General features: G+C 50.8%; 1 protein-coding gene across 4 annotated transcripts; it reads right to left on the minus strand.

The window, feature by feature from the left end:
• Positions 1-1,461: 1,461 nt before the first annotated feature.
• PLAUR (plasminogen activator, urokinase receptor) lies at positions 1,462-14,823 on the minus strand. 4 transcript variants are annotated; one of them, XM_045891671.3, is made up of 7 exons: positions 14,665-14,823; positions 13,016-13,126; positions 11,560-11,703; positions 5,655-5,813; positions 4,943-5,077; positions 3,183-3,329; positions 1,462-2,027 (listed from the first exon to the last, which is right to left on the minus strand). In XM_045891671.3, exons 1-7 carry the CDS (start codon positions 14,720-14,722, stop codon positions 1,774-1,776), a joined length of 1,008 nt encoding a protein of 335 aa, XP_045747627.1. In that variant the 5' UTR covers positions 14,723-14,823; the 3' UTR covers positions 1,462-1,773. The 4 variants fall into 4 exon arrangements, with proteins under 4 accessions (XP_045747627.1, XP_064438082.1, XP_064438083.1 ...); XM_064582012.1 differs by lacking the exon at positions 14,665-14,823 and adding an exon at positions 13,228-13,509; XM_064582013.1 differs by lacking the exon at positions 11,560-11,703.
• Positions 14,824-19,115: the final 4,292 nt, after the last annotated feature.

Below are 19,115 nucleotides of genomic sequence, written 5' to 3' on the forward strand. Positions count from 1 at the left end.
GTGTGGGCGTCCCCAGAGCACGGCAGCCTCAGCACAGGAAGCTTTTGACATGGCAGCTGGCTTCCCCAGAGCCAGTTTCTTTCTTTCTTTTTTTTTTTTTAAAGATTTTATTTATTTATTTGAGAGAGAGAATGAGAAAGAGAGAGCACGAGAGGGGGGAAGGTCAGAGGGAGAAGCAGACTCCCCGCTGAGCAGGGAGCCCGATGCGGGACTCGATCCCAGGACTCCGGGATCATGACCTGAGCCAAAGGCAGTCGCTTAACCAACTGAGCCACCCAGGCGCCCGGTAAGTTGTTTTTTTTTTTTTTTTTTTTTTTAAAGATTTTATTTATTCATTTATTTGAGAGAGTGAGAGAGAGAGAGAGAGAGAGAGAGAGAGCACACGAGAGGGGGGAGGGTCAGAGGGAGAAGCAGACTCCCCGCTGAGCAGGGAGCCCGATGCGGGACTCGATCCCGGGACTCAAGGATCATGACCTGAGCCGAAGGCAGTCGCTTAACCAACTGAGCCACCCAGGCGCCCCATAAACAAGATTTTATTTATATGTGAGTGAGAGAGAGTATGAGTGGGGCAAGACGCAGAGGGAGAGGGAGAAGTAGACTCCCCGCTGAGCAGGGAGCCCGACGCGGGACTCGATCCAGGGACTCCAGGATCATGACCTGAGCCGAAGGCAGTCGCTTAACCAACTGAGCCACCCAGGCGCCCCAGAGCCAGTTTCTTGAAGCTTAGAACGTGGCAGGGTCAAAGCAGTCCCGGAGCCACGCACGTTCAAAGAGGTGGAGACACTGAGGCCACCTCTTTAAGCCGCCACAGTGACGCTCAGTGCTATGTGATTTGAGGAGGTCCTAAAAAGAAACCCGTCCCTTCCCTGCCCTCAAATACCATGGAAGATGTCTTATCTTTTCTTCATTAGCCATAGGGTCCTGGGGAACGTAATTTTGTCTCTTTGGGCTTGCCTCAGCAAATCATAGGAAACGTGAATTCTTCAATATTGTGCCCCAAGGGTGCCAATGGAAATGAGAGTTCTTTTTCTCAGTCAGTCTGAAGGCATCCTAGGAAAAAGAGCCCAGCTTTTATCTCTTGCCACCGGGGCATCTGGGGAAATGTAGTCCTGTCCTGATTCCTCACTGCAGGGCCCCCAGGGAGTTCTGGCCATCAGATTATCCCTCCCATTCATCTCGGGTCTCAGAACCCCCTAGGAAATGCAGATGCCTCTCCTTAGAACAACAAAGTAGTCTTGACCTTTGGAGCTTGGGAGAAGAGACTGGAAAGTTCGTGCTTGAGTGAGTGAGTTGGAGCCCAGAAATTGATGTGGAGGTGGCTTAGGATGGAAGCCCATGGAGAACTGCTCCCAAGGCTGGGGCCCCAGATGCCTGGGTCCTACAATGTGACCCCCAATTCCAGGAGGTGGGTGAAAGGTGCCCCCCCCACCCATTCATCCTCCCAAAGAGAGATGCTACGGAGAAGGGAAGATCAGGTCTTGTTCGCTGGTACAAAAATCTTTAAGTATAAAATATTAAATAAAACAAATATTAATTAATAATAACAACAATGGTACAACAATGCTAACATAACAAGACCTCTTCTGCTGGCCTGCAGTCTTTCTCCAGCTTTTCTCCCCTGGTTCTGCAACTTCGTGAGACAGCTGGGAAAACTGAGACCCAGAGAGGGCAGCACACTGGCCTGAGGTCACACAGCAAGTCTGCAGGGCTGGGGGCTGAGGGGAGGGCAAAGGGCTCCTCTGGATCCAGCCAGGGAAGGGGGAGTGTGGGGGGTCAGGTCCAGAGGAGAGTGCCTCCCCACAGTCTGGCAGTTATAAGCAGGGTGGCCATGAGGCTGAGGTGGGCAGGACCAGGCCGGGGGGCGCCGCCCATGTGGGGCTGGTGACCCAGGACTGGGTGGTTACAGCCGTTTCCAGTACAGCATGAGACATTGAGATGGGTCAGTCTGAAGGCTTCAGCCACGTGGAGACTCTGGCACCATGAGGAAGTTGCACAACCTCGTACTGTGTAGCTCGGGTTGCCCAGCCCTGAGGAGAGAGAAGACTGCGTGAGACTCCCAGCTCCTGGGGATGGGCCTGCAGTGCTCACCGGGTGACCTGCCACCTTCTGGCGGATCCCACTTGAAGAAAGCAGCAGTTTCAAGTGTGGTCCCTCAGACCCTTCTGGGGGAACCAAGAAGTCAAAACTAGTCTCATAATAATGCTAAAGCATCATTCGACTTTTCCACTCTTGTGAGTGTACAGTGGGGGTTTTCCAGAAACCCTGGGACATGTGATCTTGCAGCCGACTGAACGCAGAAGCCCATATGAGGATGAGGATCCAGCCATCTTCTATTAAGCCAGACATGAAAGAGATTTGCGAAATGGTAGAACAACAGCAGTCTTCTTGTTAAATGTTTTCATTGTGGAAAATGTCATTTTTTTTTTAAGTAAAAAATGTTATGTTCACATGGAATGAGGTTTTATTTTGTATTTTTCTTTTAAATTAATTTATTTTAAAATAAATTAATAGGGGCACCAGGGTGGCTCAGTCGGTTAAGCGTCCAACTCTTGGTTATGACCTCAGGGTCATGAGATCAAGCCCCGATGCGGGCTCCATGCTGGGCATGAAGCCTGCTTAAGATTCTCTCTCTCCCTCTGCCCTCTCCCCATCCCCCACTTGCGGGCTCTCTCTCTAAAAAAATAAGTAATAAATAAATTAATAATTTGCATCTCTTAAAATATCTCAGTTTTAATCCTAATGCAGTAAATATCTATAGATATATCTGCCATAAGTAATAATTTTTAAGAGCACGAAGGAATTTTGAGATGAAAAGGTTTGAGAACCGCTGGAACAGAGACCTGCCCAGGATGGCACAGGATGGGAGCCCGCCACGCCCGCAGGAAGTCCCACCCCCTCGTGGGAAGTCCCACCCCTCGTGGGAAGTCCCACCCCCTCGTGGGAAGTCCCACCCCCTCGTGGAAGTCCCACCCCCTCGTGGGAAGTCCCACCCCCAGAGAGGTCCACATTTCTGTGGCGGGAACGCTCATTTCTTAATGAAGTCCTCATTCCTGACGACACTTTGCACCCTCCTGAAGGAAGTCCTACATTTTCCACAGGAAGACCCAGCTCCCTGAAGTCGACCTGTGGCCCACAAGCCCCCACCCACAAGTATACCCTCCCAGCCTCCTGGAAGGGCTCACCATTAGTTCCCGTGGCTTTCAGACATTGATTCATGGGGCCTTGGCAGGCGGTCAGGGCAATCTCTTCGGAGGAACATCCATGGGTGCTGTTCCCCTCACAGCTGTAACACTGGAGGCCATTCAGAGGCAGGTTTTGAAGCTCCAGGACTTGGGAGAAGACAAGTGACACAGAAACCAAGGAAATTAGTATGGGGGTGCGGGCAGGTGGGGTGAGGGGTGTCCTTCCTTGCATTACCTCCCCTAGAACGGTCAACTCGCAGCCTGAGATGTCATGGAGCCACCTAGTGGTCAGGCATTGGAACAGCAGTCTTCAGAGGGGGAGGGCTTTTTTTTTTTTCCCCCAAAGATTTTATTTATTTGAGATAGAGAGAGCAGGAGAGAGAGCACGAGCATGAGCGGGGGGAGGGGCAGAAGGAGAGGAAGCAGACTCCCCGCTGAGCTGGGAGCCAGATGTGAGACTAAATCCCAGGACCCTGAGATCATGACCTGAGCCAAAGGCAGACGCTTAACTGAGCCACCCAGGCGCCCCTTCTGGGGGGTTCTTTATAGAACCTGTGAGAGAAATCCCACCTCGCCGCTCCTCCTGAGCCCCTATCTGACCAGGCACTGGGCGAGCAGCTGTGGAAGACGAAACAGTCCCTGCCCTACAGCACTTACCACTCAGACCTACACTGTCCAATATGGTAGCCACCAGCCACGTGTGGTTGTTTACATTTACACGGAAATGAATTCGTATTAACTAAAATTCAAGGTTCAGTTTCACATTTCAAGTGCTCAACAGCCATATGAGTTAGTGGCTACCATACTGGACAGTACAGATATGGAACATTTCTATCACCGTGGAAAGTTCTGTTGGACGGTACTGGTTTATGGAGACAGAATAACACCAAGGAGTGAGATTATAGTGGAGGGGAGGGACAGAGAATGTTTCCCTGAGGACAATACTTTAAGCTGAGACCTAACAAATGAGAAGTAGCCAGCCCGGTAAACTCTTGGGGGAGATGTGTTCCTGGTGGAGGGTACTGAATGCACAAAGGCCCTGAGGCAGGAGAGAGGTTTTTTTTTTTTAAGATTTTATTTATTTGAGACAGAGAGAATGAGAGACAGAGAGCATGAGAGGGAGGAGGGTCAGAGGGAGAAGCAGACTCCCTGCCGAGCAGGGAGCGCGATGCGGGACTCGATCCCGGGACTCCAGGATCATGACCTGAGCCGAAGGCAGTCGCTTAACCAACTGAGCCACCCAGGCGCCTGAGGCAGGAGAGAGTTTGGCAGTTGCAGGAACTCAATGTAGACCATGAGGCAGACAGGTGCTGGATTACAGAGGGCATAGGATGGTCTTTAGATTTTACTCTGAGAGCAAAGAAGAGTTGCTGCAGTGCCTGAGGAAGGAGAGTGACATGCTCTGGTTTACATTTTTAAGAAATCACCCTTGCTGCTGTGTTGAGCATCGGCTGTAGGCGGCAGAAGCGGAAGCAGGGGGACCAGTGAGAAGGTCATCGCAACAATCTAGGCAAGAGCTCCCGGTGGCATGGACCAGGGCGGTGAGCTGCGGAAGGATTCAAGGAAGTATAAAGCAGGGGTCTTTGGAAAAGGTTTGATGGGCACGATGAATTTCCACACAAGCCTTCTTTGAGGAGGGGCTTTCAGGGGAGATGGACACCTAGAGAGGAGGGGTGGCCTGCGAGTGAGGGGCAGCAGCCCGGGTACACCTCCCTGCCCCGACCCCAGCCTCATGCTGTGTGGGTCCCCTGCCCCCTCACCTGGGCCTCCATTGCATTTGGTGGTGTTGCAGCACCGCAGGAAGTGGAAGGTGTGGTTGTTGTGGAAGCCGGTGGGGCCTGGGCAGCCCGGAAGGTTGCCACAGCCGCGGGTGTGGTGCTCATCCCTTGGACTGCCTGTGGGGGGCAGAAGAGAGAGGTCAGATTGTTCAGGGACTGAGACTGGCCTTGCCCACCACCGCAGCAGTCATCTGTCCATTTCCTGCCTCACTGTTCATTATAGGACCCTCATTTTATTTGGGGCAGCCATATATCTAGGCAAAACCACATTTTCCAGCTTCCATAGGTATAATCATGTGGCTAAGTTCTGGTCAATGTGATGTAAATAGAATGGTTTTATGGGACTTCCAGAAAGGAGAACCCCCACAAAAGGAGGGGTGCCTATTTTTTGTTCCTTTTCTTCTTTCTCCTTCCTGGAACTTGGACATGAGGTTTAGAGCTCTGGCAGCCATGTTGGACTATGAGGCAATTGTGAGAATGGAAACAATAGTCAAGAAATGAGAAAGCATCTTGGTTCCTGGTGATGGTAGAACTGTCCTAGTGGCTCAGGACTTCCTACCACTAGACTTTTTTGTGTGTGAGAGAACTAAGCTTCTACCTTGCTTAAATCCTTGTTATGCTGGGGTCCTTGTTAAGTGCAGCCTTGGGGAGGAGCAATGCAGGGGGGAGATGCTGCTGGCAGGTTGGAGCTCACCTTCCAGGCTCTGGTGGGTCACCACTTCCACGCACTGTTCTGTAGGGCTGCGGCATTGCAGGCTCTGGTCCCAGCCCCTCTCACAGCTCAGATCTGATGAGGCGCAGGAAACACATTCGAGGTAACGGCTTCGGATTCGGGGAAAGGTGGAAGTCCGACCTGTTCGGGGAGGGGCAGGAGGGTGAGACTCCATGGGGAGAGTTCCGGAAATCTAGCTCCTTTGAAGACTCAACTTAGCATCAATTCCTCCTTCAGCCAATCATCAAAGCCCTGCCCATCCCACCTCCTGAATCTTTCTAGCATCCATCCCCTCCTTTCCAGCCCCATGACCAGGTCAGAACTTCTTCAAATACCTGGCTTCCTGGTTTCCATCCTTGCCCCCCAACCCCACCCAGTGCAGCCCCACATGGCCCTAGAAGGATGTTTCTAATACTCAAATGTGACCCTGCCTGCTCTGCTCAAAACCTCTCCATGGCTCCCCAGTGCCCTCAGAATAATATCCAAGCTACTCCGTGTGGACCTCTGGGTCCCGGCCACCTCTCCTGTCTCATCTCCCTCCACTAGCCCCTCAAACTCTACTCCCCATGACTTCCCACAGTTCCTGAACGTACATGCTGACTGGCATCCAGCCCTTGCCTAGAACATGCTCCCTCGGCTCCTTACTTTCCCTGTCTCCTCCTACTCATTCTTCAGGCATCATCTCAAATTTCACATCCTCTAAGAAGTCCTCCCTGACCTCGGAGGCTGCATCAATGTGCCCCACTGGGCTCCCCAATCCCAGCCACATCCACTTTGGGTCATCCCCGTCTGACTGGACTCTGAGCCCCAGGAGGTGGGGCCAGGACTGTCCTGATCATTACTGTGTCCCAACACCACCCAGCACCAGGGCCAGAGCCAGAGAAGACATCCAGTAAATATTTGTTAAATGAATGAATGAAGAATTGCTTAAAACCCTGCTATTGTTCTCTGTGGTAGCCAACCTCCGAGATGGCCCCCAGTGACCCCTGTTTCCTGGTACGCACACACAAAGAATAGGGCTGACCCGTGTAACTAATGGGATATTGCGGAAATGATGGTGTATGATTCCTGCGCTAGATCATAAAAGGCATTGCAACTTCTTCCTGGCTCTCTCTTGGATTACTTGGTCGGGAGGAAGTCCATCTGTCATGCGGTTAGAACACTCAGACACCCCATGGTGAGGTCTCCGTGGCGAGGAACTGAGGCCTTTGTCCAAGCCACGGGAGGGGACCAGCCACGTGAGTAAATCTCCCTTGGGAGCCTTGGGATGATGGCAGCTCTGCTGTCATCTTGACCACAACCTCATGAAAGACCCAGAACCATCCTACTTAAGCCACTTCCAGATTCTTCAGAATCTGACCTTCAGAAACTTTGTGAAATAATACCTGCTCATTTTTGTTTTAAGTTTTGGGACAATCTGTACTGAGGCGATAGATAATTAATGCACTACCCGATTGGGTCAGGGATCCAAGCCTCGCTTGATTGATTGATCTGTGATAAGCCTCTCACACCTGCTGGTCCAGGCCAAGGGGGTGAATTATTTTTCCCCGGAAACACTAGAGTCATTCCTCCGGCCAGGCCTTGACTCACACCATGCTGAAGCCTGGTATGCCTTCCCCTTCCTGATCCCAAATATCCAAGTTGAGTTGGGGCCAAGTCCTACATAAGGGAGAGGGCTGTCTCAGCCACTTTCTCAACCGGCAGGCCAGCTGCTGGAATTAGGTGAATCACTTACATCCAAGGCCAAATCTTCCCCAACCCTAAAGAAAGAATAATTAAAATGCCAACAACCCATGTCTTCTCACATGAACTTCCATGAAAATGAAAACACGGATTGCCATCACCGCCATCATACCACCCTCAGGTCCCCTCATAAACTCTTGTTCTTATGTCGCTCTTCTAAATGTGGGTCATCCTCAGGGTTCTGTCTTAGGCCCTTTTCATTTCTCACAGTGCACACTCTCTCCCATGGGGATGTTATCCATTGACCTGGCTTCATTTCCACGCATCTGCTGGGAACTTCTCTCTGAGCTCCACACCTGTACACCCAACTGCCTCCTGGAGAGGCCGTCTTGCTATCCCTCAAACACCTGAATCTCTACATGCCCCAAAGGAAGCTCTCCATCTTCTCTAAACTTCTTTCTCTCCTGAATTCCATATCTCTGCGGTGGTCCCATTCAGTACCCCAGGGCAGAAACCTGGCAGGTTCCTTGATCCTCCACATTTAGGCACCAATCTGGAGACGTCTCCTGCCCTGTCTTCTAGTTCTTTAATCCTTTTGCCCCACTGCTTCTGGGCTCTATTAAGCACATCTATTGAGTTCTTAATTTCAGTCACTATTCTGTGTTTCCTGTTTGACTCTTTTTTTTTTTTTAAGATTTTATTTATTTATTCATGAGAGAGAGAGAGAGAAAGAGAGAGGGAGGCAGAGGGAGAAGCAGGCTCCCCAAGCGGCAGGGAGCCCGATGCGGGACTCGATCCCAGGACCCTGGAATCATGACCTGAGCCGAAGGTAGACGCTTAACCATCTGAGCCACCCAGGCGCCCCTCCTGTTTGACTCTTTTAAAAAAATGGACTCCTGGGGCGCCTGGGTGGCTCAGATGGTTAAGCGTCTGCCTTCGGCTCAGGTCATGATTCCAGGGTCCTGGGATCGAGTCCTGCATCGGGCGCCCTGCTGGGTGGGGAGCCTACTTCTCCCTCTGCCTCTCTCTCTCTCTGACTCTCATGAATAAATAAATAAAACATTTAAAAAAATTTTTAGAATTAAAAAATAGACTCCACATTTCTGTTAAAGTTTATCCTCTCCTCTATTTTTTTGGACTATATATATATATATATTTAAAGGTTTTATTTATTTATTTGACAGAGAGAGACACAGCGAGAGAAGAAACACAAGCAGGGGGAGTGGGAGAGGGAGAAGCAGACTTCCCACCGAGCAGGGAGCCCGATGTGGGGCTCGATCCCAGGACCCTGGGATCATGACCTGAGCCGAAGGCAGACGCTTAATGACTGAGCAACCCAGGTGCCCCTTTTTTGGACTATATTGATCATGGCTATTTTAAATTTCCCTATCTAATAACTCCACTATCTGAATCATTATGAGTCTGTTTCTACTGTTGGATTTGTCTCTAGGTTTCTTGTTAATTGGTCCTTTCAATTTTCTTTGGGGTACCTTGTAAGTTTTGATTAGATGCCAGACATCACAATGAAAATTTGGAAAGGCTCTAAATAATGTTATTTTCTTCCCAAGAAGGTCAGTTTTCTTCCCGCTGAAGATCAAATGTAGGAATCTTTAGGGCTGGTCTCTCTCAGTTTTGCCCTTACACCTAGGGTATGGTCTTAGCAGAAAGCTTGGGGTGGTTACCAAGGCCTCTCTCTCCAACTTTGCAACTTTGGTTTCTCCAGCATCATATGGCTGCTGGAATCCTTTTTCAGTTCTGTAGCTTCCCAGATACTATTTTCTGCTGAGTTCCTTGGAGTCTCACCCTGTGCATGTACAGCTTGCCAATGACTTAAAGGAAATATGCAGATTTGGGGACTCCCTTTTCTGTGGTTTCATACGTTCCCGAACTCTACCTCTCATTCTTCAGACGCTCTGGCAGCCAGAAAGACTCTAACCCCTGGCTTCTCAGTCTAGCAATGATCTCTCTTATTTGGGTTTTATTTCCCCTTCACAGCAGTGAATTGGAAAGTGCACTCAAGGATAAAGCCAGCTTTCTGCATAACTCAGTTTCTGTGCTTCCCTTATTTCAAAGATTGTAGCACCTCAAGGTCCTCTCTTCATTGGCTGCTCTCCAGTGACCTCGAGTAATTGTTTATAATTTGTCCAGCTTTTCTGGCTTTCACTGGCAGATTAGTCTGATACATGCGACTCCATCATGACCAGAACTGCAAACCCACCCCCATGTCTAATCCATCACTAAGTCCTGCTCATCTACCTGCTAAAGAGTTCTTAAAATCCACCCACTTCTCTCCATGAGCATGGTTGACATTCTAATGCAGTTACTCTCTTCTTCATCTGGACAACCTCACCCACCTCCAAGTTGGACTGCCCTCGTCTACTTTCCCTCCATCATTGCTCTCCTCTGAGGTCAGAATCATTTGTTCAAAAGTACAAATCTGATCGTGACACTCTCTGCTTAAAATCCTTTTATGACCGGGGCGCCTGGATGACTCAGTCGATTGGGTGTCAGACTCTTGGTTTCCGCTCAGGTCATGATCTCATGGTTGTGGGATCGAACCTTCTCCCCCGCCCAACCCGTTGGCTCCACATTCAGTGGGGAGTCTGCTTGAGATTCTCTCTTTCCCTCTGCTCCTCCCCCTGCTCACGCTCTCTCTCTCTCTCTCAAATAAATAAAAAAAAATCTTAAAAAACCCCACAAAAACCCTTGGGACACCTGGGTGACTCAGTCGGTTAAGCATCTGACTCATAATTTTGGCTCAGGTTGCAATCTCATGGCTCATGATGTCAAGCCCTGCATCAGGCTTCTCGCTCAGTGGGGAGTCTGCTTGAGATTCTCTCCCTCTGCCCCTCCCCCCACTTGTTGTGTGCTCTTCCTCTCAAATAAATAAATAAATCTAAAAAACAAACAAACCAACAAAGAAACCTCAACCCTTTTATGACCTCCCCCTGCCGCCCGTATGGTCTATATTCCTCACCACAACCTAGAAGGCCCTGTGTAATATGACCCTGCCAATTTCCAGCTCCTCTTGCCCTGTTTTTTCCTTCCTCCAGTCATACTACTTTCATCCACCTTTGGGCCTTGGTGTCTGTTGCTCTTCCTAGAAAACCCTTTCCACTGTCTTTTTAACAGTCTGACTCCTGCTCATCCCTCAAGATCCAGCTTAGTTGTTGCTTCCTGGAGGAAAACTTCTTTGACCAGTTATCTCCCCTAGGGTCTCACAGCCCCTATTCTTCATTCATCCCAGCCCTGATCACTCTGGCCTCTGTTTTCCTTATCTCAGCCCTGAAAATTCTGGACGTGCTTCCCAACTACAGCTCTGGCCCCTCTCAGACCAGAGGTCTCATGGTCCTGACCCCTCTGCTTGTGCTTCCCCATCCTGGCTCTGACTAATCTGAGCAGTCACTGCTTGGTGATGGGTCTGTCACCCCCACTCCCACCCTACTGACTGTAATCCCATGCTAAGGCCCAAAGTGTCTTGGTCACTTCTATATCCCCAGTATCACATAAATACAGGATGTGGTTTTATCAACTATTCCAGTCGCCACAAGCAGGGTAAAATGGCCTGAGAAATGGAGGCTGATAATCGCTTTACCACTTATTAAATTACTGAATTGACAGCTGCGCTCTAAGCTTGCTGGTGGACCCCTGACCACTCCCAAGTCTTTCTTTAGAACCCTATGTCTCCAAGATCCATCAGCTAAAGAGGGGGGTCCAGGATTGATCAATGCCTTCTGCATTGACTGATATTGTTAAATCTTCTGAATATTATCTATGATTCGAACTTAGACTCGATTATCAGTGCTTTCCTTAAGCACATCTAACAGAAAGCTGAAGCCAGCGTCCCCTCTCTTGTCACTTCCTTGAAAATAAACATCTGATTCAGCCTCCGCCAAAAGACGAAAGTTTGAGGTCAGCATGGCTGAGCGAGAAACAGGTTGCGTAGGTGCTCTGCTTACTGACGTCACTGGGACGGGCCTGGCCTTAACCAATTTCCTTTCTTGCCAGGCCCAGAAAGAGGAATCTGCACACATGACCATGCAACATGGATCTGTGGCTTCCTACCCTCTCCTGTGGGAACTGGAGAACTTGAGCCTCTCTAAGTCTTTTTGTTAAACTGGCATTTGAGAGTCGGGGCTGGTGGGGACAGGATCAGGAGAATGATGTGTGCGGGGTTGGGGATCGTGAGGGCTGCCCAGCTCACCAGGGGTGGGTCGGTTGCACAAGTCAGTCCCACACAGGGTCTCTGTAAGAGTGATGATCTGCATGCCTGTCCGATAGCTCATGGTCCTGTTGCTCTTCTCTGGGTGGGCACAGCCTCTCTCCACCACCTCCAGCTCTTCACCTCCTGTGAAGAATGTATCTTTGTTACCCCAAAGGCTGCCCTGGACCCAACCAGCCTCTGATGCTCCTGGTCCTAAGGTCACCCTCTTCCAGGGCTGATCCTTGCCAGGCCTCTTCTCTGGGGTCCAGCTGTCTCCTCTCCTCGCCCTCCCACCACAGGGAGCCTACCCCTCTTAGTGACCACACTGTCACTGAGGCTGTCTGGATCCACCTACCCCTCCCTCCCAGCTTAGTGATTTTAGCAGGGAGATGCCTCTAATAGGAATCTTTAAAGGAAAAATGTTACAAGCTTGCCAAAAAGCATAAGAGAATGATACAATAAATAACTGTGCATTCATCACCAAATTTTATAAAATATTAGAAAATTTTGCTATATTTGTTTCAGATATTTTTTAAAAGAACTTAAATTTAAAAGATAGAGTTAAAGCCTCCTGCTCACCCCCCCAAATCCCATTCCCCTTATGCCCTGTCCAGAAGCAACCACTGGTGTAGGTGATTTTCACACTAGGTACACATAATAATGTATACTATTATTTATTTATACATTATTTATTGCATATTGTTATATACTATTTATATTAAAAGATATCATACCCTGAAACATGCTTTTTCCCCTCTCAACCTGATGTTTTTGAGATGTATCCACTTTAATACCTACAGCTCAAGTTCCTTCATTCAAACTGCTGTGGAGCAGAGCGCCTGGGTGGGTGGCTCAGATGTTAAACGTCTGCCTTCAGCTCAGGTCATGATCCCGTGGTCCTGGGATTGAGCCCCACATCGGGCCCCCTGCCCCTTGGGGAGCCTGCTTCTCCCTCTCCCACTCCCCCTGCTTGTGTTCCCTCTCTTGCTGTCTCTCTCTGTCAAATAAATAAAATCTTTAATAAATAAATAAATAAATAAACTGCTGTGGAGCATTCCATTGTGTGATTATACCATAATGTTTCTCCTCGACTGATGACTAACCCGTATCACAAACATAACTGCTAAGAACATTCTTACACGTGTGTCCCCGGGCATGTGTGTTCAAGGTTCTTTGGGGTTTCTATATTCCTAGAAGTTGGATTGCTGGCAGGAGGGTATGCTAATCATCATCTGTACTAGATATTGCCAAATTGCTCTGTGCAGTGCATGCACGAATTTATCCTCATTAACGGGGTCTGCAGCTTCACATCCTCATCCATCCCTGCATTGTCAAATTGTTTAAAAGCTTGTCTATCTGGTGGGTATGAAATAGAGTCTCCTTGTCTTTTTCGTTTGCATTTCCCTGATTACTGGTGAAATAAGGTTCCCTGTCGCGCTGTAGTGGGGAATCTCACCTTCCCATATGCGCATGATCGTGGTCCTGCAGAGGTCCTGGCCACTGGCACACTCTTCCACCTGGCATTTCCCGATCCTCCCACACAGCATGCACTGCAAGCTCCAGGAGGCTGCAGGGTAAGAGGGAGGAGAGGAGAGATTGTTATAGCTCCGAGCGGTGCTCCCCCTCCCTGCTCCTTCATGCCCCAATACCAGAACCAAGTCTCCAGGCCTTGTGCACTCAGGTTCGCGCTCCACATTCTGTCCGCCCTTTGGTTCCAACACTGGGTTCGGGTCAGCAGTACTTCCGGCCTATGTATAACCCCACGTTTTATCTACACCCCCTACCCTAAAGTTCTATCCCTTCCAACAGTCTTTCCCTAAAGTCACGCCCTGGCTCATTTTCCCTTGAATTCTGTATCAGCGCGGGGCCTATCCTGAGTCCAATCCCCACCCTCTCTGTCCATCTGGACATTCCAGCCCAGCTCCAGTTTAGGTCCTTTCCCCCATTCCACCGGCCCTCGGTCTATTCGGCTTCGCAAGCTCTCCTAAGGGCGTTCTACCCTCACCCAACTGCAGCTGATCTTTACGTTCTACCCCAGTTCCCGGTGACCCCCACTGACTATCCCCCCCCTTCATGCCCCCAGACTCTACTCCTTTCCCTAGCTTCTCCCCAACATTCTCTCCCCGCCCATCAGTCCAGGCCAAAGTTTTAACTGCACCCATCACCCTCGGGAAGTTCTAACCCCAACTGCTGTAGCTTCCCCGAAGTTCTCTCCCGGCACCTCCGCTCCTCGCCGGAGGTTCTCGCCCCGCCCCCAGCTCCTTCCCCGAGTTTCTCGCCCCTCCCACAGCGCGTCCTGTGGTTACAAGCTGGCCCACTAGCCCCGCCCCAACACCTTTACCCGCCCACCCGGCCTTCCCTGCTGGGGTCCATTCCCCAGCACAAATTCGCAGTCTTCTAGAGTCATTACTCATTCCTGGCCGCGAAAGATCCGGAGACCTTCCCGGGTTATTCATGCCTGAACCGCCCCGCCCTGACTCCGTTCCTTGTCAATTTCCTCTCGCTTTTCAACCCTCTCCTGTACATTTCCCGGGAAAGGAGTTGAGAGGGTGGCTAGGGGACAGTGAAAGGGAAGGGTCCTCCGGGGACAAGCCCTGGCTTCCCCCAGCCCCTGTCTCTGCGACGTTCGGCCTCTCTCTTTAGATCTTTTGTAACAGGAGGCTCCGTGCTCCCGGTCCTTCCAGGGGCTGGGTGGGTGCGGGGGCGGTGGGGAGCCCCGACCGCGCGCAGAGAGCTGCGGGCCAGAAGCCCCCTTACTCCAGGACCGCTCTGAGCCTGTTTCCTTCTCTGTGAAACAGGGCTCGAATAGTTCTGCCCGTCCAGTTTGAAACTGCAGGGAAGGAGCTTAGAGGAGCGCACCCACTCGGCGGCCGTTAACAGCCTTCGCTCGACGAGCATTCCCGAGCACCGACTGCTGGCCGGGTCCTGTGCTGCGTGGGGCTGCAGCTGGCTGGAGGATTACTCCGCGAGGGGGAGGGCTGGGGGCTGGGGGCTGGGCCGCCCTCCTCCAACTCCTCCAGCTCGGAGCCCCCCGCCCCTCCCCGCTCTTCACTGCGTTCGGGCCCCGGGGTCCCCGCGCAGGTGTTTTGGGCGCCCGGTCCCTACCTGGAATGCAGGTCTGAAGCGACAGCAGCAGCAACGGCAGCAGCCCCGGGCGGCCCATGTCTGGCCGCAGCTCCAGTCCGTGTGGCTCCCTGCCCGTCTCAGTCTGGCCCGGGGAGCCAGACAGTTTTGTGCCCCCGGGGCTCCTCCCAGAGATTTTGCGAAAGAGCGAGTCAGCCCCAGATGCGTGGGTGCTTCCCCCTCCTCCCCCTCCTTCCCCTCCTCCTCAAAAACTTCCTTTGCCAGGGCGCGGCCAGCCAGGAGTGGGGCCGGGGGGGAGGGGGGGGGCTCGGCTCTGACTCATGTGGCCGTGGTCACGCAGCCGTCTCCACGCTGCGGGGGCGCACACTCAGTGGGCTTTCACAGCTCTCTTCCCAGAGCGCGAGTCCCAGCAAGAGGCAGGGCCAGCCGAGGGACACCCTGCAGCACCGGGCGAAGTCCCTGCAGCAGCCCCAAGCCTTGATTGCAGTTTATCGGACACACCTTGGTGCTGCCCAGGGTCACACGGACGAAGGTGTGCCGCCTCACTCCAGATCATACAGATGCGGCAGGGGCTCGAGGGCTAACAGCAGTCCCGGCCAGCCGGTGTGGGCTTTAGGTGCTGGTGCCGAGCATTCCCCATGGCCTTCCTGGGCCTTCTTGTGCTAGTATAATTGAAATGAAATATACTTTGTTTCACCAAAAAACCAAAAACACGCCAACCCCCAAATTCCAGTTCTCCTTCCTCCTGCTCTGGGACCTTGGGCAAAGGACCTCAGCACTCCGATTAAAACTTGTCCTGAGGGAATCAGAGAGGGAGACAAACCATAAGAGACCCTGAACTCTAGGAAACAAACTGAGGGTTGCTGGAGGGGAGGGGTGGGGGGATTGGGTAACCGAGTGACGGGCATTAAGGAGGGTCCCTGGTGTGATGAGCACTGGGTGTTACATGCATGCAGCTGATGAATCACTGAACACTGCCCCTGAAACTAATAATACACCATATGTTAATTAATTGCATTTAAATAACATTTTAAAAAAAGAAACTTGTCCTGATGGGACATTTGTGGCTGATCATTAGTTATAGTTAGGATTTTTGTTAGTTTTGTTAGGAGGGATAATGGTGTTGTGGTTATGTGGGGAAATGTCTGTATCATTAGAGATGCACACTGGAATATTTGAGGGGTGAAAGAATATAATGGCTCTAATTTACCTTCAAACACTTCAGCCAAGAAGTAGGTATTGCTGTTATGAAAATGGTTTTGTGGTTATGCGGGAAATTGTTCTTAGTTTTTACAGACACTCACTGAAATACCTGGAGGTGAATGTCATGGCTGTCTGCATTTACTTTAAAATGCTTTAGGAAAAAAGAAAGGCAAAATACTGTTATCAGTTTTTTATCAGGGTAACTTACATGCCATTCTGTTTCCTTTTTCTACCTGTTTGTAAAGGTCCTCACTAAGTTTTTAAAAAAGTAAAATAAAATGTAGGGGCACCTGGGTGGCTCAGTTGGTTAGGCGTCTGTCTTGACTTCTGCTCCGATCATGGTCTCTGTCTGGGTGGTGAGATGCAGCCCCCCATCGGGGTCTGCGCTGAGCATGGAGCCTGCTTAAGATTCTCTCCTTCTCCCTCTGCCCACCCACTCCCTCCTCCCGTGTGCTCTCTCTCTCATTTTCTTAAAAAAAAACAAAACTAAAATAAAATGTAAAAGATAAAATCATCTAGTCTCTCCATCTCCACGTGTTTCTGACCCATCAGAGCAATTTAACACAGGTGAAAATGCCTGAAACAGTTGCTGGCCCACAGGAGGGCTCAACAAGTTCCTTCAGCATTTACCAAGAACCTACTCTGTACCAGGCACTGATCCAGGAGGAGCTGGGGACATAGCAGGAAACAAAGCATAGTCCCTGCCCTTGACAATGAAGAGTAAATATGTGTTATTTGATCTATGGCTGTCAGGCAGTGATAAGTAAAACAGAGAACAACAAACCAGGAGGCAGGAAGTACAAAGGTACGAGTGAGGCATGGTTGGTTGTAGGTGGGGTGGTGCTGCCCCGGCTTCCCTGAGCAGGTGGCATTTGAGCAGAGGCTGAATGTGGTGAGGGCAGAGGTTGGGTAGATGATCTAGGAAGAGTTCCAGGGAGAGTCAACAGCCAGTGCAAAGGTCCTGAGGCGGGGGTGTCCTGATAAGCTCTAGGAACAGCGAGTGGCCAGTGTGGCTTGAACAGAATAGGGGAGGCCGAGGATAGAGACAATGAGTTAAGTAGTAGCGACCTCTACCACTATAATAATGAGGATAGCATTATTATTCTTACTAATTCATTGAAGCATTAAGGTAATAATTTTAAGGTAAAGCAAGAAAAGTCCCAAAGAAATCCTCTCTTCTAAGAGGCAGTGGAGCCTAGCGTTTAAGATACTGGAGCTGGCACCAGACTGGGAGGGTTCAAATTCCAGCTACTCACTGCTGTGTGGGCTTGGGCAGGTTACTTAACCTCTCTGTGCCTCCAGCTCCTTCACCAGTGCCTCTCTCCCAGGGCTGGTGTGCTAGGGGCATAAAACAATGCACCCAGGGTGCTTGCACACCGCCTGGTGTGCGGAAAAAGACTGTAACCGCCATTGATTATTGCTGGGCCGGCTCTCCAGAGCTTTCTCTCCATGGGGGGTGGGGAGAGGGTTTGAGGTCAGGGGAGATAATGGCTGCAGAACTGGACTACTCCTTGGCTACCCTGGGCCAACAGATGTCTTCCCTTGAGAGCCTAGGCTTCCCTCATGTGGAAAGTAGGGCCCCTCTTGCTGTTGGTGTGAAGACCAACTGAGGTGGGGAAACAGAAAGTTGGGCTTGCGATCCAGCTTCCTGGCAGGATGACCTCACTGCTCTGAGGCCATCCCCTTTTATTTGTTTTTTTATTTAAGGAATGAGGGGATATCTTGGAGCCTGCCATCCCCACCTCAGACCGCTCTGGTCTCTCCAAATCTGTTGTTCCCCTCCTGTGTCTCTCCGTCCGTCTTTTTCTGTTTTGGTCTTTTTCTTCGTCTCTGTCTCTGTTTGTCTCTCTCAATCCTGTGTCTCTCTCTTTCTGACTCTGTCACTCTATCTCTCCCTGTCTGTGTCTCTCTTTTTTCCTGTCTCTTTCTGTTTCTCTCTCTGCTTCTCTCTTTTCTGTCTCTGTTTTTAATGTCTCTCTAGGCCTGTCTTTCTGTCTCTCTGTCTCTGTCTTTCTGTGACTCGTTCCCTCTGTCTCTCCCTCAGGTGACACACATCTGTGCGGTCCAGTGATGTGTCACGGGAGGGAGCGGGCAGGAGGTTGGGCGTGTGCACAATCCCAGAAAAGCGGCAGGAATGTCCTCTCTTTCCTCCTCATGACTCACCTGGGCCTCGCCTGCTTCCTATCTGCTTGCTGGGTCCTGAGGGAGGCCCACAGGTTTCGGGGGCTTCCCCAGGCTGAGGAGGGGAGAGTCTCGTGCAGAGTCAGAGAGGGAGAGAGATCCAGAGAGACAGAGGGGGAGAGACAGCGAGAGAGATAGAGGGACAGAGACCACCGACGGACTGACTCCAGGGTAGTCAGAGAGGGAGAGAGATCTCTCCACCTGAGAGAAGCACAGAGATGGTGAGAAATGGAGGGACAGAGACAGAGGCGGAGACAGAGACAGAGGCAGAGGGAGTTGGAGAGAATGACCCCCGATGGCCCTCAGAGAGAGCAAGTAGAGACGCAGAGAAATTGCGCATGTGAGCGCACGCCCGTCCGGGACTGTCCTCAGCCTCCTGCCACCTGCCTGAGCTGGGGACCGGACCGCCTCGGGACCAGACCGCCTCTGGCCTGGCTGTCAGTGGGGTTGCAGCTGTGGCCATTTCCTCCCCAGCTCCAGGGGACACTGATGTGGCTTTCCCATCCTGGCCTGGCCACCTGCCAGATGTGGGGACGTCTCCTCTCAGGGCCTCCCTCTGCAAAAAAACAAAAAAAGGTGGGGGAAGAGGAATCGCCTCAGGGAATGAAAGCTGGAAACCCCTGAACCCCACACCTCTCTTTCCAGGTAGAGAAACTGAGGCCCAAAGTGGAAACGTTCATTTTTATTATTTTATTATTTATTTATTTATTTATTTTTAAAGATTTTATTTCTTTATTTGACACAGAGACACAGAGAGAGAGGGAACACAAGTAGGGGGAGTGGGAGAGGGAGAAGCAGGCTTCCCACCGAGCAGGGAGTTTGATGCGGGGCTCGATCCCAGGACCCCGGGATCATGACCCGAGCCGAAGGCAGACGCTTAACATCTGAGCCACCCAGCTGCCCCTTTATTTTATTTTTTATTAAAAAAATTTTTTTTTTCAAAGGGGAAACTTTAAATGAGGCTCCCCGCCTCCCTTTTATTGAGTCCTCGTGCTAAGCCCGGCATTGAGCGCTTTCTCTGGATACATCAGTGCATCCTCACAGTATCTTATATTACAGTTGAGGGAACTGAGGCTTAGAGAGGCATG

The sequence above is a fragment of the Mirounga angustirostris genome, unplaced genomic scaffold (assembly GCF_029215605.1).
Source record: "Mirounga angustirostris isolate CCGP_5_RB_7025 unplaced genomic scaffold, mMirAng1.0.hap1 SCAF_16, whole genome shotgun sequence".
Classification (NCBI taxonomy): domain Eukaryota; kingdom Metazoa; phylum Chordata; class Mammalia; order Carnivora; family Phocidae; genus Mirounga; species Mirounga angustirostris.

Excerpts from the sequence above, each read along its gene's own strand:
- PLAUR (XM_045891671.3), bottom strand. The coding sequence starts at position 14,722 with ATGGGCCGCCCGGGGCTGCTGCCGTTGCTGCTGCTGTCGCTTCAGACC. Across the intron at positions 13,127-14,664 it reads GCTTCAGACCTGCATTCCAG|CCTCCTGGAGCTTGCAGTGC; the intron begins GTAGGGACCGGG and ends CTTACCCTGCAG. Across the intron at positions 5,814-11,559 it reads GTGCAACCGACCCACCCCTG|GTCGGACTTCCACCTTTCCC; the intron begins GTGAGCTGGGCA and ends CTCCCCGAACAG.